This window comes from Amblyomma mixtum, chromosome 7 (assembly GCF_055824585.1).
Source record: "Amblyomma mixtum isolate Tamu chromosome 7, ASM5582458v1, whole genome shotgun sequence".
NCBI lineage: Eukaryota > Metazoa > Arthropoda > Arachnida > Ixodida > Ixodidae > Amblyomma > Amblyomma mixtum.
In genome coordinates, this window is record NC_143018.1 from 145,674,540 (window position 1) to 145,699,407 (window position 24,868).

The following is a 24,868-nucleotide window of genomic DNA, read 5'->3' on the forward strand; positions in this document are numbered from 1 at the left end:
ACAGGTGAGCGCACACAAAATTCGAACATGAAGCAAATACATCATTGCAGGTAGATATATGCGGCTCATATAACATTCACAGCCCCAGGAAGCACTTCAGACTGTCGACAAATGTGACGTGGTCAGTGATGGACGCCACGTTTTCCGGGAGCTGATTCCAGTTGCGAATGACAGTTGCCTGTGAAATGTCAAAATAGGTCTGTCTGTCCACATTTCGATCGCTGATATCAATAAGCTCTCGCTGATTCGTACCTAGCAATTCTGGAGAAAAGCGTTTTTCAACGGGAAACCGTTTATGAACGCAATTTTTTCACATAACGCGAGATTTCACTGTAACAACGAAAATATCCGCAGACCAACCGATGGCAGGCTGGTATTTTATTTTTTTTATTAACGGATTTGCCATTCTAGAAAGCCTTCACCATGGGTTTTCTATAGCAGCCTTAACTCTTCAGTGCGATCGTTGGAAACACTTAAAAAAAAAGATTTCTCTACATATCGGAAGAATGGACCATTACCTTCGATATTTCCATAACTATGCTCTACAATATTCCAATATTCAAATTTTTTGTCCGAGAAAGCTGGACTGGAATGCGTTAAGCCTCTTAGATTAGATCTAATAATGATTTTTTCCTTTATGACAGCGGCTTTTTCTGGACGTTAAATTCCCCTCGTAGGACTAGTAATCTCATCAGTCCCGTATTGTGCGAAGTATTCTTTCTTGGCCATTTCATTTTGTTTTCCGCTTGAGAGGCGAAATGCTAGGGGCCCGTGTACTGTGTGATGTCAGTGCCCGTTACAGAACCACAGGTGGTGGAGATTTCGGGAGCCCTTCATTACGGCGTCCCTCATAGCCTGAGCCACTTTGGGACGTTAAACCCCCATAAACCAAACCAATCCGATTTCTTCTGTTTCGGCAGGCCGAATTGGAGCTTGTCTTCTTCGGTCCACGCATAGATTTCACGCGTATTTTCACATACCACACGCTAGTCGTTATTATTTTACACGTGTCAGGCGTGAATCTTTTTGCAAAAACAAAAGAAAATCTCATGTTTTTGAGTGTATGTCCACGAATACTTGTGAAACGACGGTGTTCAAATCTAGCTTGTTTCGCCCTAAATCATTGTATCTCGTCGAGTTGAGCGCGAAAACGTGTTTTTCACGAATATCTGTTAGACTGCATTTTTTAGTGCACATCCACGATCGCTTCTGAAACGAAGGTGTTCAAATCTAGCTTGTTTCGCCCTAAATCTTTGTTTCTCGTCGAGTTAAGCACGAATACGTGCTTTTCACGCAGATCTGTGAGATTGCGTTTTTGAGTGTACATCTACTAAAACTTCTGAAACAACGGAAACACGCAGCCTATGCATTCAGTGCTGAATAAATGAATAAACAGGGCGTTTCAGATCGACAGCGACATTAGCGACCTCCCTCGGGACGTGCGCGTGTGAGGGTGGGAGCCTAGAAGAACTCATAGCGCCAGTGCGTCCGAGTGGCTGGGCTTGCTTAGCAGGAGCTGTTCAGGAATAGCACGATGGAGGCTGGTGACGGAAGCCTCGCTAGTGCAGCTTTGGTTCTGGCAGCGATGCTGTTCGCAAATCTCCCGCAAACCCTCACAAAGCATTACAGCTCGGAAATGGAGCGCAGCTCCCACTGTGCTCAGCACAATACGCGACACAGCGTAAATGTTGCGTAATTTGTTTAAGCACCGAATGCATTTTTTATCCCATTCGTCGCAATCTCAAGCGAACTTGGTACTGAAGCGGTGCCGGAGAGGATGCAGAAGCCAGTGCCGTGGCGCGCAATTATTTTGAAGATCTATGTAGGAAGTGAGCCACGTGACCCGTAAATACCGTCAAGGCACTGTAAACACACAGACAGAAAGTTTCGAAGAGACAGGAAGGCCGTCTTTGGCGAAGTTACGCAGCCTCTCTTGGCTATAGGCTTCCACCCGGCCTACCACGACGTTACGAAACTTTACTGTGTCATGGTCAAACATCATTGCGCTTTTGAAAAAGACTTCCCTTACAAAAAAATTTATGGTGCTTCTGCAGAATTTTTGTTGCTCAATCGCATCACACACAACGTACATTCTGTGGTGTTCGTGATGATGTTTGTGTGGAGCCCTTGTCGAGGCCCTCCAGAAAATTCGCCGCCGATTGTCTAATGTGCATGTGTTGAATTAATGTGTGATGAGGATATGATGTATCCTGTGATGGATTTATGGTGAAGACTTGTGATGATGTTTTGTGGAATGTTTCCAGAAAATTTGCCGCCGATTGTCTGATGTGCGCGTGATGACCAATTATCTGATGAGGATATGATGAATCCTTTTAAGGGATTTCTGGTGATGATGTTTTGTGGGAAGTTTCAAGGTAATTTGATGCCGATTTTGTGATGTGGATGTTATGGAGTTTGTGATGTGAATGTGATGTCCGATTTCGTGGTGTGGATGTGATGTCTGACTTTGTGATGTGGATTTGATGCTTGATTTCTTGATGTGGATGTGATTTCCGATTTCCTGAGGTGGATGTGATGTCAGATTTTGTGATGTGGATGTGATGTCAGATTTTTTGATGTGGTTCGATGCCTGATTTCCTGATGTGGACGTGATGTCCGATTTTGTGATGTGGATGTGATGTCAGATTTTGTGATGTGGTGCGATGCCTGATTTCCTGATGTGGACGTGATGTCTGAGTTTTTGATCTGGATGTGATGTCTGATTTTGTGATGCGGATGTGATGTCAAATGTTGTAATGCGGATGTAATGTCTGACTTTTGATGAGATTATCGATGACAGAAATAATTTTAGAAACATTGTCACCTTATGATTTTATCATGCAAGAAGCGCATAACGGTGGTAAACACCCAAAGAATAGATGAATGTTGCTGGCATGGCAACAAGTACACTGATCAGGTATAGCTTTTAAGTATTAATTTATTTCAAAATGGTTACATCAATCAATGGCCTTGTCATTTTATTTCCCTGGACACCATTGATGAAAGGCTTGTCCTTATCTGTTGTACCGCCACCCCAGGAAATTTGGAGCATGTGTAGCCTAAAAAAACAAAAGAAAACAAAGTGTAGAGCACCTGTAGCATGCGCATGCTCTGAATTCAATTTCAAGAGATCAGGTCCTTGCATCGGACTCTGATTGTGGTTCAAGAACATAAGCAACATTTATGGAACGAGGTAATCGTAAAAAAAGAGTGGAAGCAGCAAAATGCGCATTTTACCCGTCATTACCATTTCATCCATTTAAGAGGAACACAAGGGAAACATGAAAACCTAATTTGATAAAAAGCGCTTGGAGGAGGACGAGTGCAGAACCGCATAGGATATTAAGTGAATGCATCGACCCATCTTCATAAGAGCTTTAGTGCTAAGATGCTCACTGCTGCTATAGAGGAGGGAATATCTCTGGCACCTGTGCATCCACAGTCTTAGTTCGGCGAGGGTAAGAGAACATGCATTGCTCGAAACGTAGCCGTACGTTCCAAGAAAAAAATTAAAGGTGCAGTGAAGAGGAATCTGAACTCGTCTTTTTGCCGCGGGAACTCAATCTACACGTTCCGAGCATACTTAGAAACTTCGACTTATTGCCCTGTGCGGCCGATTTCCCTAATTAAATCGAATTGACGTCCGGCTCCCGCCTTTATTTTTTGAATTCTCCCCGTACGGTGGGCGGAGTCGACCAACGCGTGGAGTGCCTTTCAGCCAGCTCCGTGGAGGCTTTGCTTTCGCTTTATTTTGTTTTTTAGGTTTCCGTGAACAAATAGTTTCATTCGCAGATGATATGGCCGCAAAATAAGCCCACGGAAATAAAAATACGAGTGGGCTGTTTGCTTCTACGGATTACTACGTATTACTCCGCCGATGGCAGAGCGGCAAGCAGCCACGGGACTGGGTGAAAGGCACTCCCAGCGTTGGCCGACTCCGCCCACCGTACCGGGAGAATTTTAAAATAAGGCGGGAGCCAGACGTTAATTCGATTTAATTAGGAAAATCGGCCACGCAGGGCAATAAACCGAAGTTTCCAAGAATGCTCGGAACGTGTATATCGAGTTCCCGCGGCAAAAAGACGAGTTCAGATTCCTCTTCCCTTGCACCTTTAAGTATTCTGAATTTGGTCACAGTGCATTTCACTGCACGTTATAATCATGGCATCAAAGAGATGACATTTGAATTTATCTCAGAAGGACAAAACGTTGTTTAGTGTCCTATTTTCTCCTTGAAACCTTTTTTCTCAACGTAATTAAACTTTCTAAAACGAATTGTGCGTACTTTTTGTGGATCGATATGGATCCTTCCCTGAAGACTTTTCCCAGCCTTCCAGAAGGAAAGAATTAATTGTCTTCGTATTGCATGCTCCACAGTAGAGATTTTCTGAAGTTCCGGTTATCACTAAATACAGCACGATATGCTGCAGGTTGTAACATTTCACGTGCTTTGGAGAACCTTCTGTATACAAAGAAATCTTAGAGTATCATTTACTCACAATCTTTAAATTGATTTCTTTAAGAGGTAAGTAAGTAAAATTCCCCAATACATATTTTCGTTATTTAAGAGTAAACTCTGAGACTCCTTTGCAATGCTCCTGCCGCGAGTCGAGGCTAAAATGATGAAATGCACAGACATACCGATAATGGCGCCAACTCGGTCCGAATCAAGAGCTTTTTTTTTTTTCTGCGTCTTTGTTGGCATTGCTGCCTTTGCCAGTGAGCGACTTGCCACGGAGTTCTTCCACTGTGAATACACTACGCAGGAGGTGGCGGGCGAACTTGCAGGGTTGGCCTCGGCAGTGAGCCAGCAAACGGTCGATGACCGTTTTGTCCACGCAAATCCCGTTGCCGATTTCCACCTGCGAAATAAAGTTTCAAACAATACCTTGATAAGCAAATTAGCATACTTGCAAAAAGGGACATCAAATGTGAACCTTATTCCTTCAGCTAGGTCGTTATTTAGAGCGACCATTAAAGGTTCTTCTTTGCTCAACCAGGTGGAGGTACGAGCAAATGTGTGCTTCCTTCTCATGACAGAAAAACTAAGGAGAGTAACCAAGAACACCAGTGAGACAGAGTAGCCATGTTGTACGCACACGGCAACAACCCAGCGTGGGCAGTATCGGAAGTCACGCTACCTGTAGCTTATTACTTGCAGGTCGCCAGCCGTTGCTGAAATTCTCGACGTTTTACGCTATGAGAGACGTTGTAGAGGAGGTTTCCGAAATTTCACTAACATAGGATTCTTTAACGTGCACGACACCGCACAGAACAGTGGGGCCTTGGGCTTCGCTTTCATCGAAGCGCGGTCGGGATCGAACCCGCGTACTGGTCAGCCCGAGGACTTCGGGTCGGGTTCTGGCCGCGGTGGCCGCGTTTTGATAGAGGATACAACTTAAGTCGCAGTGGAGCTCCGACCAGATTGAGGACCGCCGCACAGAATTTGTCTACGACAAAAAAGAAAGGAATGTAGACACCTGACTTTTGGTGGATGTTTTTTCTTGGTAATGAGGCGTAAAGCATTATTAAACATGGATTACCGCGTGGTATCTTAACACAACCGATAAATAATTTGCAATCGAATTTCTTTCTCGTGCTGTTTCGGTATCGGTTTCAACAGCTGAACGATGGCTGTGACCTCAAAGAGAAGTTACAGGTCACGTGAGGCATGAAAAGATACAATTTAATCGGTGCTTCTCCATACGTTGTCTTCAAGGCTCGAAGAAGGTTAGCTTCAGTACTGTAGTAAATTAAAGTGACGAAACAGTGATTATATCGCAGTTTTTCCATGTCTCAGGTGACCTCTAACCACACTTTGACGTCACAGCCATCATTCGGCTGTTGTACGCATCATTACAAAGAAGAAAACATGCCACCAAAATTAGGTGTCTATAGCCCTTTAATGCTCTTTTTTACTTAAGCAAGAAGGTAATTACAATAAACAAATTGCGAGCTCTAAGATTTTGATACCTGGCTTGTTTAATTCACTAAAACATTAAAACATTTATTTATTTTACCGTTGTGATTGGCCAGTGATGGAATACAAGATGCCGTGCACCGTGGCCGAGTGTTAAGAACTGCTGTTCGTTTCAAGGTCTATCCGACTAGCGGTAGTCGAAATTAATTCCGAGTACTCCACTACGACGTCCCTAATAGGAAACGTCGCTTTGCTAGGTAAACCCCGAGGTATCATATGCCATTAAATTTACTACTCACTAAAACTCCCACTGCTGGTTCGTTCGTCCATAAGGATTGCAGTTTCCCAGTACACAGCATGTAAAGTAGGCCCTTCTAACTTCAAAGCAGTATGAAATTATCTAAAAAAATGTTAAGATATATATTCCAATAGACTTGAATCCACAATGCGAGAAAAAAATTAACCATTTACCTTTGGGACCGCAACAGTATCTGGCTCACTTCTTTGCGTCAGAATTTTTTCTAGTTTTTTGACCATCTTGTATGATTCTGCAAAAAGAGAAACGATCATAAAACATGTTTTGGGAGGTCTGATAAATCAGCCTATAAAGCCATTCAATACGCAGCGCACATTAGATCACGATAAGTTGCAGAGTTCTAAAATGTTTTCTGGGCAATTAATACAAGCAAGAAAAAGTAAATAAATGCAACCAAAATGGTTTAAAAAGCCAACCAGCGATTTTTGACTCATATTTCCTTTATTCTACAAGAAGAGACTGCTTGGCTAAGAAGTTCGATTATTGCATCCTCGCCATATTGTATCCACAGGGGCACGCCCACGGTGTGAAAATTGCCAATACAAAATACTTCATGGTCAAAAGTGTACCCAGCATGTACAAAATTGAAATCTTATAAGGAGGGTGACATGAAATGGCTAAAGGCTGCGGCGGATTACTAGCTTGCGCCTTAAATACACGAGATTTATTACAGCCCAATGAAGACGATTTCGATAAAGTACTCAACAGTAGACGTTTATGCCACTTGATAAGTGCTACTGCAAATCACGGCAGCAATCATGTTGGAAAGGAATGCGCGGAATGTACGAGATCCCTACAGTGTTTCCTAGGCTGCTAAAAAAATTGTTCATTCGGTGATGTTGCCGGCAGTGATGTAGGCACTGCATCCTCTAGGGTGGGAAGAGAGTAAGCTTAAATATGCTAGCCGTCTAAAATAAATCTCTAAAATGTCATTGTGCTCTAAATTTATTTTGAGCTCTGGTTAGCTACACACAAAACCACAAGCCACAAAATTTCAAGGCACAGCAGAAAAGCTTACAAAGAAAGGACATGTGAAGTGACTTACTGTAGTTATTCTCAGCGGAGGCAAGCCTTTCTTCCAACAATTCAATCTGCTGCTCCAGGTTTGGTATGCGCTCTGCCGCGCCACAACTGCAGTCAGCTGATGCCTGCATCGATACGATGTAGTACGATTAGAAGATCAATGAATTAAGAAATTCAAAAGCAATGCCAGCAATTCTTTTTACTCAGCAGCCGGAGATGGGAGAACGGGGAACCACACATACTTTTTGCCTCTTCGGTGGCCGCTCTGTTGTTGGCGGCGGCTCTCTTGTTGTTGGTGGCGTCTCTGTGTTGTCCGGGACGGCACCTACTTCAGACTCCCGGACGAGTCTCGTACGTTGGCGCTCCATTGCGCGCATCGTGCCTGCATTTCATGCGACGCACCAAATCATGACAGAGTACTGGCGTTCATAAATGTGGCCGAAAAGTAAATGATGACACTTACCGAAATCCAGAAGGGTTGCCGGCGCTGGTGGCTGGCCGGCTTCCCATTCCACCATGACTGTTGTTCCTCGTAGCTCATCTATGGCGCTTTCATTTGTTAAAAGCGCCATACCCGCCTCAGCGTCTATGGCACGTACCGCATAAACGTCCCATTTTTTCTCTTCGTTCCATTTTACTAGAACATGTGTCATTTTGGGGACAACGAGGGTAGCTGGATTGCAACCAAACCGTTCTCACTCTACCTTCCGAAGAGTGGCTCGTGAAAATGCGGCGGACTTTTAGAATGTTAGACAAAATCACGTGACGATGGTGACGTACCGTGTCTGCGTGCGTAAGTGGGGAGGGGGTGATGGGCAGTCACATGCCAAGAACTGTGCAGGGAACTTTACTAGTTTTGTATTTTGTAAATAGTGTACAAAGCTCTCCCCTGTCCTTTCTTGCTGTCGCTCCCCTCTACACTTCTCCTCACTATCCTCTCCCTTTCTCTTGCCCTTAGATAGCAATTACCGTGGCCGGAAACACTCTTTTGCTTCAGCTTTTTTTTCTATTTTCTTTTAAAAATAAACCACTACCACCACCACTGCAGTACCGGTTCTGGGAGCGCAGAGGGAGCTTTTTTATTTTTTCATTTCAAAAGAGGTGGTTGGAAGGCGAGTGAGCTTCTCAAGCTGTCCGCTGTAAGAGCAGTGCTATCATCTGTTCGGTCCCGCCGAGGAAGAGTGTGATTTTTCCTGTTTCTTGGAAGAGATATTGGGGGGGGGGGGGGGGTTATCGATTGTTATAGTATTGTAAAGGGGCGAGCATGGAAGCGAATGCCGAAACGGGTCACCGACGTGCCCTGAGGAGGGCGCGGGAAGGGGCGCCCTGCCAGTGCAGGAAGAGGCTCCTCGTCGTCGGAGAGAACGCCGGGGGTCCTTCGCGGTCGCACATGGTCCGCGTGTCTGTTCCACAGCGTTCCGTCTTCGAGCTGTATTTGAAGCGACGAAGAACTTGTGGGATGGCGAACCGTTCCGGCAATCCAAGCTGGGCCTGGTCGGAAGTTTCGAACAAAGACCGGCTCGCCGGACGAAGGCAAAGAGCTTTTGCGTGCGTTGTTGTCGCAGCGCATCTTTTGCTTCAATTGCTTGAAGTCCACATGCGGCCTTAGTCCGGGGTGCACTCGTTGAATGGGCGTTTGCAGTTGCCTGCCCATAAGGAGCTCAGCGGGAGGGGTCCCAGTAAACGCGTGCGGCGTTGTTCTGTAGGAAAGCAGGATCCTGTCGATGTTTGTTTGGAAATCTCCAGGCGCTGCCTTCTTGAGCTTCCCCTTAATTGTCTGCACGACGCGTTCCGCTGCTCCGTTCGATGCCGAAACTGGTCACCGACGTGCCCTGAGGAGGGCGCGGGAAGGGGCGCCCGTAAACCGACAGTAAACGTTGCTGGCGGGAGTCAAACTGGCTCCTCTCCTTGAAAAGCGAGGGAGCGTTTATTTCCCTTTCCCTTCTTCCCCGTGCAGCTGGATGCCGCGGAGACGGCGCCTGCGGCGTACTTCGCGTCCGCTGACTTGGGGAATCGTCACATCGATCCTCCCGCGCAGGGGTTGGCGCAGGGGGGTTGGGGCTCTAGGAGCGGTAGTAGACTTGACCTTCGAAAACGTACCGTCTCCGAACGGAAGCTTCTCGCATGGATTTCGGCGGCGTCGATGGGACGCGCCCGGTTCTTCAGCGGGTCCGCGTTCGCAGCCAGTCTAGTACAAACTATATGCGCACCGCCTGTATGCATACCAGGAAGAAACTGTACGCCGAAAGCTGGCAGCGATAGCAAGAAAAACAACAGAGCTGAAGAAGCGCAGAATGATGCGCTTCAAGGGGGAAAGGGGGAAGGGAGAGGTAGGATGGTCGCGGTAACCACGCAGGAGGAGAGGACTGGGTCGGTCTGGCAGGGATGGAACGAAAGCATCGAAAAAAAAACCAGAGAAGGAAAAAGATGGAAGATATGTTGCTAGGTTTTATGGCACATAATGAAAGATGAAAAAAAAATAAAAGACGGAATAAACGCTCCTTGTAAGAGGTGCACGGCGTGGGGCAACGAGATACAAGAAGAGACATGCGATGAAAACTGAGCGACAACTTCAGTATTTCCAGCTCAGGCGATCCGTAGCAGACGCCTAATCCAGCACAAATCCGTCCCGGCCAATTAGAGCTCAGAATTTGAGTCAAAATCGCTCGCTGAAGTACGCCTTTCGGCTCGTGTAGCAGGAAAACGTGCTTCTGATCGCCGATTGAAAAACGCCTCAGATCCCAAATTCGGTGATTACAACATGGCTTGAGCTAACACCCTGAAAGCATTTAAGATGTCAGCGGGGTGCTACCTCGCCATGTGGCTCGTGGGGTGGATCGCCGTGAAAAATAATTAAAGCTACTAGCCACGACGTTATTATGCGCATTTAAAACAGAAGTAGGGCTCTACGAGCAAATTTTAGCTAGGAATAGTAATTCGAAGCCACTCGAAGGGACGGCCATTTTGAACCAGGCTGTGCCGTCATAGACTCGCAGTGTCGTCTGCTACAAAGCTGGGTGCGCGCTAACGGCTTTAGATTTCTCGTTGCGGTGACTCCCCAGAAGCGAGAGCCACATGGGGAAAATTCCATGTACCGAGATGCCGAGACTTGCTGCGGTAGGCACTACCTCCTCGCCTTTGTCACGTGACATACTCAATATATTTCAGCTGGTGGTGGTGGTGGTGAAAAACATTTATAATACAATAAATATTTACAGAGAGGTGGCTGGTGGCGAGTGCGCGTTCAGTCTGCACGAGTCGTGAACTTGACAGCACTGAACAGCTGCTGCCAGGTGGAGAAATGTTAAGGCCGAAAAAATATCAACAATATCTCTATGACAGCGCCTGCAAGGTTCCCGCTCGTACAAAGCGGTCACTACGAAAGAATGCTGGGCGAAAACTGAGTAATTTTGATTCAGCGCCAGAGCAGAACGACTTTGACAGCAATAGCGAAGGGGAGAATGCTGCGGACACGCCGTCATGGCACCACAGGAAAGAAACCCAGCAGAGAGAGGAAGAAGGAGCAACCAATTCACAGGACAGTGGCATCGATGTTTTGCCACCTCACAGCGAGACCGTGGAAATCTTCTCGTCCGAAGAAAGCTTAGACTCATCCTCTGATGACGACGACAGAGACGCAGAGGTCGATAGCTCAGAGCCTGGCGATATGGTGAGTACCCCACTTGTACCTTTAAAGTGCTCGTGCTAGCCTGAGCGATATGAAAATATCAATCCTCTATTTTTCGTAACACAACTATAATGTAGTATTTTACCGCGCAGTTTCCGCCGGCGCTTCAATTCAAATATTTTGTGCAGATTTTCTTCGTCAGGCAGTGCTCCGGCTGTCTATTAGCAGCGCTAGCCGCCTTTTTACTTATTAAGTCTCCTTCAATGTCGTTTTATATAGGGGCAGCTGCTGTATCCTGAGGCCAAACTTTCTAAAGCCCAGAGCGTCGTCATGGTCATGGCCCACAGTTTGAGACATCATTCTTCGAAGGAAGCCACAGAAAGCCTCCTTAATGTGATTGATGGCTACATGCCACGAAATACAAGTATTCCGAAGACGAAGTACTTGTTTTTCAAGAAGTTTTCATCGTTGTATGAGTGCAAACGCACTACACACGTGTATTGTCCTGAGTGTTTCGAGTACCTTCTCACACTCCCGTGTGAAGATACTGATGTTCTTTGTCAGCAGTGTGCTCTCACTCATAGTGTCCCACTTCTTTTGCGAACTGGATTTTTTTTTACACTCTCGATATTGCATCACAAATCAAGGAGTTGCTTTTAAGTAAAAAATTGCTCAAGCGCCGTCCACCGGCTTCCTACGATGTAGACGACATTACAAAGAGTCTATTTTACAGAAGCTTGCCTCTAACTGAGAACGATGTATCTGTGACATGGAACACAGATGGCGTTCCTTTGTTTGAATCCTCAGGGGAGTGTATGTGGCCTTTGTTGCTGCAAGTTAATGAGTTACCATATAAAGATAGGCTTCAAAATCTAATTCTTTCTGGTTTGTGGTTCGGAACACGAAAACCGAACACGAATACGTTTTTGAAGCCGTTCACGAAAACTATGAACACCCTTTCTTCAGAAGGCATTACCTGGACAAATGAGAATGGGGTTGCTAACACGTGTCGCGTCTTTCCAGGCACGTGCTCTGTTGACAGCGTTGCACGATGCATACTAATGAACATGCGGAAGTTTAATGGAGCGTATGGATGTGCATGGTGTGAGCACAGTGGTGAAGTGGTGCAAAAAGGAAAAGGGCACACTAGGGTGTACCCATATCAAGAGCCTGCGGCAAAGCTGAGGACGCAGGATAGCTTTGTTAAGCATGCTGCAGATGCCGAGAGGACGGGGCAGCCTCGTCGAGGCATAAAAGGGGCTAGTATCCTTTTTTTTCTAGCATACTTCAGCTTCCCCAGTTTTTTTGTCGTGGATTACATGCATGCTGTGTGCAACGGCTTCGTTAGAACCACGACATCTATGTGGATAACTCACAAAACACGTTCCGAATACTCTCTTCGTCGTCATCTACCTCAGATAAACGACAGGCTAAGGCAGATCACTCCAATTTGGGAAATGAGTAGACTTCCGCGACCATTGTCAGGATTCAAATTTTGGAAAGCATCGGAATGGAGAGATTGGCTTTTGTTCTATTCTCCCGTTGTTTTAAGAGAGTTCCTTCCGCGAAAATATTATAAGAATTGGATAAAGTTTGTTAAAATAATTCATTTTTGCTTGCAGTCTTCGATTCCAATGGACAAAATGGAACATGTGAAAAAACAAATGGTGGCATTCTTGTCTGAGTACCAAGATTTGTATGGAAAGCAATACATGTCGTACAATGCCCACATTCCTTTACACATGGTGGATCATGTAAAGCAGTGGGGACCCCTGTGGGGCTTCTCGGCTTTCCCTTTCGAATCAATGAATGGCAGACTGGTGCGCTTTGTGAATGGAACGCGGTATGCGCACTCCCAAATTGTTGAGAAATTCTACATCCTTCAAAGCCTTCCACAAGTTTTGCCTGCGATACAATCAAAACATGACGATGTCAGTGTTTTTGTGCGTTCTTTGATTAAAGGCTATAATTTAAGGAAGAACTGCTGCCATAATGGCAAGGTGGTGCTCTATGGAAAAGGGAATGTCGATGCAGGTGGAACAAAGTTCAAGAAAGCCTCTGTTGGCGCTTTCACGTACTGCGTAAGTTCCGCAGACAAATCTCGAAGGAAGAACTCTTATGTTCTGGCTAATGGAAGTACATACGGGCGGGTAATAGAGATTGTTGCACTCATTGATGAGCCTTTGACTACCAACAATCACGTACTGTTCAAAATAAAATAACTTTTAGTACTAAGCCTCTTTTTAGAGTGTGTGTACTTGGGTGCAATTCAATTCAGTGTGTGAGTGTTGAAGAAACAAATGAACATTGTCTTGTCCGTGCATTAGATGCAAAGAAGTGTATGGTGCAGTGCGTTCCTCAGAAGACCATTTTGTCAGCAGTTCATGAGGCTTATGTTTTAGAATCCAATTAATAACACTTGAATGAGCGTCATTTGGTGGAACTTCCCAGATAATCGCACTTTTGAGGGCCGATGGTGCTCCCCTGCTGACCCGATATACGCGGGTAATTTATCGGTAATATACACATTGGTTTCATGTTAAGAGCAGGCATACCTCCAAATGCCTGTTTAATGGCAAACATCATTACTGTTCACAATAATAATGAGCACTGATGTTTTTGCTGATATACAGCCCTTGATTTATGTTGCCCTCGACGTATTGTGAAAATGCATGCATGCGACTATGATATTTTTAATTTCATACATTTTTTCCTCCAAAAACCTAGAGGTTAACTTTCTTCTGAGTACTGCTTGGATGGTTCAAAGTGCGAAAGTAGATGTATATTTTTCAGTTCCCTCATAAGGACTCCTTGCAGAGAAAAAATTATTCATATAGCATATGAGCGTAGTGCTCTTGTTGTATGTTTTACTTAAATATGTCTGAGTTGCAACTGCTGATATCTTGTGAGTGCAAGGTGTAAAACGCCTTAAACTGTGTATCTGACGGAGACCATCTGGAGTGTAATAATGCTATGTTCTTGATTTGCGAAGGATATATGACAATTTTCTTTTTTTCGTTTCTTCTTCTGTATCGTTTTGAAAATGTCTAATGTGCTGTAACATCTGTACATACCAGCCTCCACATGCAGTGTGAACATTGAAGTAATCAGGGTATTAGTGTATTTTAATGTGTGAGTTGATGCAGTTTTCAATTTCTGTATTTTTTCCAGTTGTATAAATGTTCGATTGCTTTTTTTCTTTTTGCGCTTTTTAAGTTTGGGAAGAGCGATTTGCATTCAAATAAATAAGCTTTGGTTTTCGAAAGTTTGTTTATGTGACTTAACGCTTTGTACACACACACACACACACACACACACACAGATATATATATATATATATATATATGACAGAAGCCAACAGCCACAGAAACCAAGAGGCACAGGGGATTTTTTTTTAAGTTATTTATTTTGTGCTATTGATCAATTTAGAATATTACTGAATATGTTATCGTTTAAAGATAACCGATTAGAAAAGCAGAAGAAAAAACAACCCCCTGCCGCCAGTGGGATCCGAACCCACGACCTCCGAATTACGCGTCCGGTGCTCTACCTCTGAGCTACGGCGGCGGCTGTCAATTCCTCTGCTTTCGGGGGTATTTATGTTCACAAGTAACCTAACCTTGAGAGTGTTCATCAGCGCCACCCACGTTCATAAGCGGCGGACGTAGAACGTCCTGAGTTACCGCAGGTGTGACGTAGAACGTCATCGAACGGAGAGGGTGGAAGCTTCGTGAGAACCCTCTTTGCTTCCTAAGGCGTCAAGGCTGCCAGAATCGAGGCCCTCGCTAAGCAATTAAGCAAACGAGGGAAGGGGATGAGGGGCTCGTTATAAATATGACAGTTCTACGTCACACCTGCGGTAACTCAGGACGTTCTACGTCCGCCGCTTATGAACGTGGGAGGCGCTGATGAACACTCTCAAGGTTAGGTTACTTGTAAACATAGGTACCCCCGAAAGCAGAAGAATTGACAGCCGTCGCCGTAGCTCAGAGGTAGAGCACCGGACGCGTAATTCGGAGGTCGTGGGTTCGGATCCCACCGGCGGCAGGGGGTTGTTTTTTTCTTCTGCTTTTCTAATCAGTTATCTTTAAGCGATAACATATTCAGTAATATTCTAAATTGATCAATAGCACAAAATAAATAACTTAAAAAAAATCCCCTGTGCCCCTTGGTTTCTGTGGCACAGAAACCAAGGGGCACAGGGGATTTTTTTTTAATTTATTTATTTTGTGGTGTTGATCAATTTAGAACATTACTGAATATGTTATCGCTTAAAGATAACTGATTAGAAAAGCAGAAGAAAAAAACAACCACATGCCGCCGGTGGGATCCGAACCCACGACCTCCGAATTACGCGTCCGGTGCTCTACCTCTGAGCTACGGCGACGGCTGTCAAATCTTCTGCTTTCGGGGGTATTTATGTTTACAAGTAACCTAACGTTGAGAGTGTTGGCTATATATATATATATATATAGCCTGAAGAAGATCGGTCTTCCGATCGAAATGTCGAGTCGAATAAATATGTTTCCTTTAACGAAGCTATATATTCTTGTAAGCAGACAAGTACTTCATGCTCTCGCAATCTATATATGTGCGTGCGTGCGCGCGCGTGCGTGCGTGCGTGTGTGTGTGTGTGTGTGTGTGTGTGTGTGTGTGTGTGTGTGTGTGTGTGTGTGTGTGTGTGTGTGTGTGTGTGTGTGTGTGTGTGTGTGTGTGTGTGTGTGTGTGTGTGTGTGTGTGTGTGTGTGTGTGTGTGTGTGTGTGTGTGTGTAGAGCGAGGGCGAAGTTTGTCGTCACATATGGGGCGCTCTTGCAGCGCGGGTCTCAGCGAGCACGCGGTGTCGCGGTGCTAGATAGCAGCGCCGCGGTGCGACTCCACAGCCGTTTCTTCTGCCGGAGCAGTGGTCTCCGCTTTTACGCACTCTTGCGTCACCGAGCTGCCGTATGACGCACACGTACAGCAAGCCGAGTACCACCATTTCAGGAAATCATATAGATGTCGGTTGTCTATACACTCCCTGGCCGTTCACAATGCGGCACCAGTTTTCTCGGTTACATACCTACCAAAATTGTGACGCACAATCGTACGATGACCGTGCTGCGTTCCGGGGGGTGCCATATGATTTCTTATTGCATGCATACCTTACATGTTCTAGTCAAGTTGGAGATATATAAATGCTGTAACTCTAAGGCGCGGTTATTTTGAGGTGTCCACTTGAGGTGTCCACAATTTACGTTTAAAATTGTGTTTTACCGTTCGCCGTACAGCGTTACGGCGTCATGCGCGCGCGTACGGTCATGTGCGCACATGTGGGACAGTAGAGTTTTCTCATTACCACATGTAGGCAGTCTTAACTGAATGAAGCAACACAACGCTATAATGTTTCCTCGTGTTCATTTAGAATAGAAAAAAACTCGCCGAGCAAAAAAAAAATGTCATCATTCGCTTTCTTGCTCTTAATGCTACTTGCTCCATGCACTGGCGACTACATCAATGATCGGCTCACACGCGTTATTTGAAATGATCACGCATTCACAGAAATTTCAACTGAATGGCTGGCGTCACCATGAATTTGATTCGATGAAAGAGATGGACGTCTTATGACTTGTGAATTTATTAATAAACTAATGTTGCTCATTCTTCAGTAAAGTTCATGGCGTGTCCTGTTTTGGTTTTTTTTTCATTTCGATGTGCTGTGTATATACCAGACTTAATGATTTGCATTTGACTAAAGAGCCATAATACAACATTTTGGGCGAGTTGGTTACATACATTCATTATTACAGCGCAAAGACGGCACAGAACAAGAAGGGGACACAACAGCGCTGACTGTCAACTAAGATTTATTCGAGACCAGCAGGGTTTTTATACCACCTGGCGATCAGGCATCGGCCACCTGGCCGATGCCTTCCTAGAATTGTTATCGTTTTATCTTAGTTCGACTTTTGTAGAATGGAATGGGGATATGTACATTCAAAAAGACGGGATATGTATTGGTTCGTGCCTAGCCCCGGTTCTTAGCGATATGTTTTTGGCCTTGCGTGACAAAACACTGCAAGATTGCTTGGAAGGGCTCGGTGTGTGCCGCATTTTTAGATTTGTTGACGATTACTTTGTGTTAGTACAGAATGACAACCTCAGTTTTGAGCAGCAGTTCTTAAAGATTCATTCAGTGTTCACAGAGTGTCTTAAACCGCTGGTTTTAACACATGAAACCCCAGTTAATGATTCTATCAGGTTCTTAGATCTCGCCCTTCATTTCACTCCGTCCCATGTGTGTTGGTCGTACGAGCCTCGAGCAAAAAAACCCATCCTGCCATATGCATCAGCTCATTCGAAACTTGTAAAAAGGGCCATTATTCATTCTGTTTTTAATAATGTTTTAAAGAAGTGTTGCCAGCATAGTATGGAACTAAGCTTTGCGAAACAAGTTGATCGCCTTACGATGGCTGGTTATCCGTCCGATGTACTAGTGTCAGTGGCAGAAAAGCAGCTAAAAAACCTGAGACCTCGCCACACTAGCGAACCGGTTAGGCAAAGGGAAAAAAGAAAGGTTGTTGTTTTGCCTTATCTCCATCAGGTGTCGCACAACCTCCGAAAAATTGGAAGTAGGGCAGGCGTTGACGTAGTATTTTCAGCGCCGGAAAAGCTTTCCAGCTTGTGCAAAAAAGTTAACTGCACGACTAACGAAACGCGCAGGTGTAAAGTTAAACACGGGGATCATTTTGTAACATGTAAAGAAGGTGTGGTGTATTCACTGCCCATGTCCTGTGGGAAAAAATACATCGGGCAGACTGGCCGCTGTCTCAACAAAAGGCTAAAAGAGCACAGTGACAATGTCGCACGTGTGGCTACCACAGGCCACGTAGCCAAACATTGCAGGGACTGCAGCGCAGAAGATGACAGCGACGATAAGTGTAAACCGATGTATAGGCATTGCAGTGTCATAGGGAAACACCGAGACACATTGACAAGAGAAATAATAGAAGCTGCTATGATTATAAGACTGCAGGACGAGTGCATAAGCGCACCATCAGTGGCATTGTCCCAGAAAGAGATGAAGTATCTAGATTGTGAAATCTGACACGTGCCGGATAACCGCCGTTACTGTACCCTTGTGCGTGCCTACAGCTATTCTTGTATGTTTGTTTTCCTGTTCTGATCGCCAGGTGGTATAAAAACCCTGCTGGTCTCGAATAAATCTTAGTTGACAGTCAGCGCTGTTGTGTCCCCTTCTTGTTCTGTGCCGTCTTTGCGCTGTAATAATGAATGACTAAAGAGATTGCCACTAAATCTCACGGTTTGAAATATAAAAGTCGTAGTTGCTAACGATCATGCATGCGTATTGAGTGTACACTCTACGTCCCTGAAGATCCTTGATTTTGCACTTTAAGGTGCATAATCGAAGAACTGTCAAGAGCGGGATCGTAAAAGCACGCGTAATTAAAAGCCGCTTTGCAGAGGTTATGTGTGCTAACCAAAACCCGCCTCCACGAACAGGTGAAGAGCATACGCGCGGCAGGATACCGATTTCGTTAAACGTAGCGTAGTCCACAAGCTTGCTTGCCAAATCCAAAAGAACAAGCGCACCAATGTTGACCAAACAGTCAGAAAGAAAACACCTATCGTTCATCCAGTACGTGCACTAAGTCCCACAAAGCTTGGTAAAGGCTACGAGCGAAGCTGGCGTGAGGTTTCATTTTGGTCCGGTTTAAATAGGTGGAGGTGAGCAAACGAGTGAATGAGGAAGAAAATAAAGTAGTAAGGTTTTTAGCGTACAGTTACAAACCGAGTATACATGCCAAAGCATGTCTTTAGGGCGCTCGTGCAATGGCCAGCAATGCTCATGAATCTATCCGCGCTCCACCGCTGGTTCAACACCAACTGTCGGCAATATTTATTTATATTCATTTCATTTCTGCATGGGCCAGGTCAATCGCCGTCAAGGTCAAGCTTCACGCAAACTCGCTGGGCGGTTACAGAGCTCGTGAAGTAGTGCACTAAAATATTGTCGTAGAAAGCATCAGAAGTTTGGTGTAGCGTTGGTGTACTAAATAGCATTTCGACGTCACGCGGCTACTTCTGTATCGGTGAGACGGAATGCTGCATAGCGATCCAATAAGTTAGCTCGAAAAAGGTATAGAGAATAAGTGACGCGGAAGCCATCTAGCAGCCGTACACTGTGTTGAGTGTGAAAACTGTGGAGTCGTTTTGAATCGGACCGCAATCATGCCAGGCATAAAAACGCGATATAAAGGCTCATTTCTGAATCCAGTACCAACTAAAGAAATGACATGTACATCAGCAGCCTGTCGATAGCTCTCTTCCGAAAAGGATACGCATGTCTTATTCAATTATGCTGAATAATTCCTCCAAGGCGTGCGGCTGTGCGGCTTTCTCTTATGTTATTTGAGGAATTTGTATTGAATGAACTTCTGTTGGGGAACTGCATCAACACATTTGAGTAGCTTGCGCCGATTGAATTTCTGCAGTGAAGATGATCACAAATGTTTGAGGAATTCGCATGGAATGAACTTCACTAGCGGAGCTACATCAGGAACTTTGATGACTTATTGCGTACTAGATTTCTGCAGTGAAGCCACATCAAGAACATTTGAGCAATTTGTATTGAATTTATTTGTGGAGTGAAACAACATCAATAATTTCGATGATATTATGCGGACTGAATATCTGTAGTGAAGTCACATGAAGAATATTTTAGTAATTTGTATTGAACGAATTTCTGGAGTGAAACGACATCAATAACTTCAATGAGTTTATGCGGACTGAATGTCTGTATTGAAGCCACATCAAGAGTATTTGGGCAATTCGTATTGAATGAATTTCTGTAATGAAAGTACATCAAGAACTTTGATGTGTTCGTGTAGACTGAATTTCTATAGTGAAATCACATCAAAAGTATCTGAGGAATATATATTGAATGAGTTTCTGTGGTGAAAATACATCAATATCTTTGACGGGTTTGTATGGACTAAATTTTTGATGTAAAACCACATCAAACGTTTCGTGTGGTGTAAATAGAGGCCTCTCTACAAAATCGGAGTTTCTGTTGACATCCTGGTGAGTCCATAAGAACCCCATGAGAACTCAACAGAGATTCCATGTCCATTTTTGTAAGGGTTGGTACAAAACAGGGACGACGCAAACTCTCGTGCGTTTTGCGCACGTGAGTTTGCGTCGTCCCTGTTTTGTCCCAAGTCTTTTTCAAAAGCGCAATGATGGTTGACCATGTTAACTACCAACTAGCCCAATTTTAAACCCTCTAAATGTTATTTACTGTGTCGCCTGTGGCTTGGTGTAGCTTTCACCAAACATTACTCTTTCTTGATCGGTATGGCTGATAGCTCTGCATGTGCCATCTGCGGGTATGTCGAGACTCTATCCCAAATTCTTTGTGACTGCCCTGCCTACAGGTTCGAAAGGCAATCTCTCAGCCGTGCGCTGGAGCGCCTAGATCCACGCCCACTGACTGAAATGAAGATCTTCGGTCACTGGCCGCGGTGATCGTCGGCGGTGAAGGCCTCAAAGGCACTGCTCCGCTTCTTGCGAACTTGTGGCCTGCATGACAGGCTGTGACTTCACGAACGCTGACTTTCCATGTGACTTCAATTTCCTGCTACTCTCCTTTCTCAAGAAGAACTCTAGTTTGGGCTAGTTGGTTCATGATTCAACAGTAAAACGGCGCAAAAGACGTGGACAAAAGAGACAAAAGAGACAAGAGTTTGTCTCTTTTGTCCACGTCTTTTGCGCCGTTTTCCTGTTGAATCTCCTTTCTCTTTTTTTATACCCTCACCCCCTTCCCCCCGTCTAGGGTAGCAAACCGATTACTCTCTCGGTTAATCTCCCTGCCTTTCTTCTTATTCCTCCTCCTCCTCCTCCCATGATCCCCCCTCCCCCTCCCCCCCTCCCTCGAAAGCCTACACATAACGCATTTCTTGCGAGCGAGCGCTGACAGGTAATCAATAAAGCGTGCGCAGTCACAATCGATGCAATGAGGTCTGAATCGGCCATTTGATAAGCGCCATTCCGGAAGATTAATGAACAACCCTGCAGCTCATCGTCTATCAGAGGGGCTGCCGTTCGGCGCAGAAATCAATAGGAGGAGCTAATAAGAAAAAGCAAAAAATAAAGCGCCCATCAAGTAATTTACGACCGGCCCAACTTTTTGCCTTCTCTAAAGTCTACGTTCAAATCTCGACAGTTCTCCGTGTTGAATGATTGATTGATTGATTGATTGATTGATTTATTTATTTATTTATTTATTTATTTATTTATTTATTTATTTATTTATTTATTTATTAGGGCGGCAGAAAGTTATTTGAGCGGATGAGATTAAGAAATTTGCGGGAATACGGTGGCCGCAACTGGCGAAAGACAGGGTTGATTGGAGAGATATGGCTGAGGCATTTGCCCTGCAGTGGACATAGTCAGGTTGATGATGATGATGATGATGATGAACGTCCCGAAGCAACTCAGGCTCTGAGGGACGCCGCACTGAAGGGCTCCGAAAATTTCGGCCACCTGGGGTGCACTGACATCGCACAATACTCGGGCCTCTAGAATTTCGCCTCCATCGAAATTCAGCCGCCACGGCCGGGTTCGAACCCGCGTCTTTCGGGCCGGCAGCCGAGCGCCGTAACCACTGAGCCACCACGGCGGAAAATGCGGAAAAGTTACGCCCCTCTGTGGGTTGTACTAGCAAGAATGATTGCACGAAAAGAGATGACACAAAATCCACGACGCCTTGCTTCGGTCACCGTTGAAATCTGTTGAAACAAATAATAACTTCGTAATGCTCGGCACCATGATCTCGTAAACACATGGCGAAAGTTGTGCCTCTAGTAGCCATAATGATACCGGTTAGAACCACATGATTGTGGAGCATTCACTTAGTACTCCGGTTCGGGTTGGTTGGTCATCAGTAATAGTGAGCGTGTGGCGTTAAACAAAATACAGGAACTATAAACAGGAATGAAAAGGACTGTGGCTGCTGCCCTTCTCGTGTCTCTGCGTGTTTTGCTCCATTGCCAGGTTAACACGCATGGCCGGCACAGCACACTGACGGTGTGTATCAAGAGACGACTGCCCGCGTGAGTGGGCGCGCGTGGAAGAGCGGCAGCCGCTTTCACGCAGTGCATCTCTTCAGTCCGGGTCTTACAGGCGTCCATGACGCAACGGGTGACGCAACACCGATGACGCAACACCCATGACAGGTCAGCAATGAGCGCCCGCCTCGGATCCAAGTCGGCTGTACTCGGGGACAGCGCGGGTGTGCCATTTCTATTCGTCCCCGAGAACTCCTCTCGAGCGCCCCGACGCCACGTTGTCCGCAAAGTTTATGCCGGTTTCGAAAAATTGGCAGTGGTTTAGCTCTGGTTAAACCTGGAGGATTGCGAAAGAAACGAGGAGAAAGAGAGGGAGGCGATTGAAAGTGCATGGCAGCGGCGGCGGCCCCGGCACGCTAGCTATGCGCCGCTACTGCGTATGCGCAACTGGAGAGCGCGGCGGCGGCACCTCTGAGTCACCCGCGCAGTGACGGCGGCGGCGCGTCAGCGGTGCGCCCTGTGACGTCACTGCTCCTCGCGCATGCGCAGTGTGGCGTTTCGTCAGCTCCGCGAAATGGCTCGGCGACTAGCGTAGTGTTGTTTTCACAACAAAAACTGAGTCCACGCGCAAAGGTTTCGACGAAACGGGGCCGGCTGTTTGTTGGGGGCAGAATAAACAAACAGTGGTGCACTCGCGTCCCGACAAGCTCCCTCCGCGCATTTATTGAGTCAATACATTACTGCGGCCCTCTTAGACAATTGCTATTAACAACTGAAATAATATTACTCATCCAGTCATAGCCATTAGTCATAGCCTTAGATTAGAGTAAGAATAACAGATAAAATTAAGCCCCAGCCAACAATTATCTAGAAAATATCTTGCAATGCTTGTCCAAACCATCAATCAATAACGGCTGCTGTCGCAAAAAAAAAAGAAATGAATGCCGTGGGTCTTGAAGAGAGCCACGGCTGTGAGGGACGCCGCAGTGCAGGAATCCGAAACGAGGATCTCCAACGTCCACTGACGTAGCACCGCACGCGTGCGCCTTTTGTGCGCTGTCTTCATCGAAACGCTGCCGCCTCGGCTGGGATTGAAGCCGGGTCCTCCGGCTCCGAGTGCACTAACCATTAAGCCACCGCGATGCCGTAATGACCCGTTAGTGAAAATATCTTACCCAAATAACAGCGGTTTCTTAGGAGCCAGCATAAAGCCAATGAATTCCTGAGTCAAATAAAACGTCCCACTCGTGGATTGCTGGTGGGAAATAGCGCATTTGAAATATGTTAGTTTACCAATATCCCTCAAGAGAAAAGTATACAACAGCTGTATCTTACCGGCACTCACTTAGGGGCAGAAACGTGGATGCTAACAAAGAGGGTTCAGCTTAAGTTAAGGACAGCGCAGCGAGCTATGGAAAGAAAAATGATAGGTGTAACGTTAAGAGATCGGAAGCGGGCGGAGTGGGTGAGAGAAAAACTCGCGTTATCGACATCCTAGTCGAAATCAAGAGGAAGAAATGGGCTTGGGCAGGGCATGTAATGCGAAGGCAAGAAAACCGCTGGTCCTTAAGGGTAACGGAGGGGATTCCTAGAGAAGGCAAGCGTAGCAGGGGGCGGCAGAAAATTAGGTGGGCGGATGAGATTAAATAGTTTGCGGGAATACTGTGGCCGCAACTGACAAAGGACGGGCTTAATTGGAGAGACATGAGGGGAGGCCTTTTCGCTGCAGTGGGCGTAGTCAGGCTGATGATGATGAGTATGTGTCAACTGCGGGGCCACCAACGGGGCGAGCTAGTTGGCCATCGCCAGAGATTGCGAAAGGCACACGGAAGCCGTCGGTTTTGTAGTTCGCTCCGCTTACAAAGTGTCGGCTTTCGACTCGCTTTCAGTGTTAACTGAGCATTGGCAATTGATCCGCCCTTACCACGCATATGGCGTCTGCCGCGTGCATTAAACCCCGTCTGCGCGCCTCTTCTGGGCGTAGTGTTGGAGCATCAGACTCCACGGCCATCTCTTTAGCCGGCCCAAAAGAGTTGCAGGCATGGCAGTAATTGAATACGTGTAACGAAATTAATCGACATCAGCCCAACTACGTTCACTGCTAGGCAAGGGCCTCTCACATATTCCTCCAATTAATCTGATCCTGTGCCGGTCGTAGCCACCTTATCCCTTTAATCTTCCTAATCTCATCCGACAAGCTCACTCTCTCACGCCCCCTGTCGCGCTGTCCTTCTCTTCACATTCACTTTGCTTAATTACTTTTCTTCGTAATTTCTAATGAAACGAATTACCCTGATGGGGAAAATCGCAACAAAACTAATCAATTACATTAGAAATTCCTTATATTAAAAATCTAGCAGTTCATTTAGCGTCGCCAGAGCGGGGAACGCCTCGGACGCCAACTTTGCAGCTCAGCGGCTACAAAGCTGACGTCGCAAAGCTGAGATTACGAAACCTGAAATGCGTGTGGTAGCTTTCACCAGTGTACTTGTTCGTCAAAATTGAAAAAAAAATGTATTTTAAAATAAATGCACTAATTTCGGGAAGTATTTGCAATTTAATGTCACCATGTCTGTCGGCAGTAGTTGATAATGTAATCATCATCAACCTGACTATGTTCACTTCAGGGTGAAGGCCTCTCCCATGTCTCCCCAATTAACCCTGTGCTCTACCTTAAGGCTGCACACAGGAACGCAAGAAAGAACACGCCTTCGCTGGAGAGCTAAAGTTGGTCAATTAGCTCTCGTCTGAAATTCGCTTCGGTGAGCGTTTGTTTCTTCGGTGAGCGTGTCTCCCACACGAAGCTAGAAGTTAGCTGACCTGTGGGAAAAAATTCTTCAGTGCTGTTCACAACCGCATCGTATCTATTCAAGAGATCAGGACTCTGGTATATTAATTTCTCTGTTGTGTAATT

General features: G+C 45.6%; 2 protein-coding genes and 1 pseudogene across 11 annotated transcripts in view; 1 reads left to right on the top strand and 2 right to left on the bottom strand.

The window, feature by feature from the left end:
* LOC149337784 (muscle calcium channel subunit alpha-1-like) overlaps positions 1–24,868 on the bottom strand; it is a 615,266-nt gene that overhangs the window by 345,301 nt on the left and 245,097 nt on the right. The window lies entirely within an intron of this gene.
* LOC149337786 (uncharacterized) lies at positions 2,932–8,049 on the bottom strand. Its single transcript, XM_089554948.1, has 6 exons — positions 7,723–8,049; positions 7,502–7,641; positions 7,282–7,384; positions 6,392–6,468; positions 4,642–4,862; positions 2,932–3,059 (listed from the first exon to the last, which is right to left on the bottom strand). The coding sequence occupies exons 1-5, from the start codon at positions 7,910–7,912 to the stop codon at positions 4,668–4,670; spliced, it is 705 nt and encodes a 234-aa protein (XP_089411074.1). The 5' UTR covers positions 7,913–8,049; the 3' UTR covers positions 2,932–3,059; positions 4,642–4,667.
* On the top strand, positions 12,063–13,172 carry LOC149337787 (uncharacterized; annotated as a pseudogene).

Bases quoted from the DNA above. Each gene is read 5' to 3' on its own strand.
- LOC149337786 (XM_089554948.1), bottom strand. From the start codon at position 7,912: ATGACACATGTTCTAGTAAAATGGAACGAAGAGAAAAAATGGGACGTT. The intron at 6,469-7,281 runs GTAAGTCACTTC...CTCTTTTTGCAG, and splicing joins CTCCGCTGAGAATAACTACA to AATCATACAAGATGGTCAAA. The intron at 4,863-6,391 runs GTAAATGGTTAA...TTTATTTCGCAG, and splicing joins ATACTGTTGCGGTCCCAAAG to GTGGAAATCGGCAACGGGAT.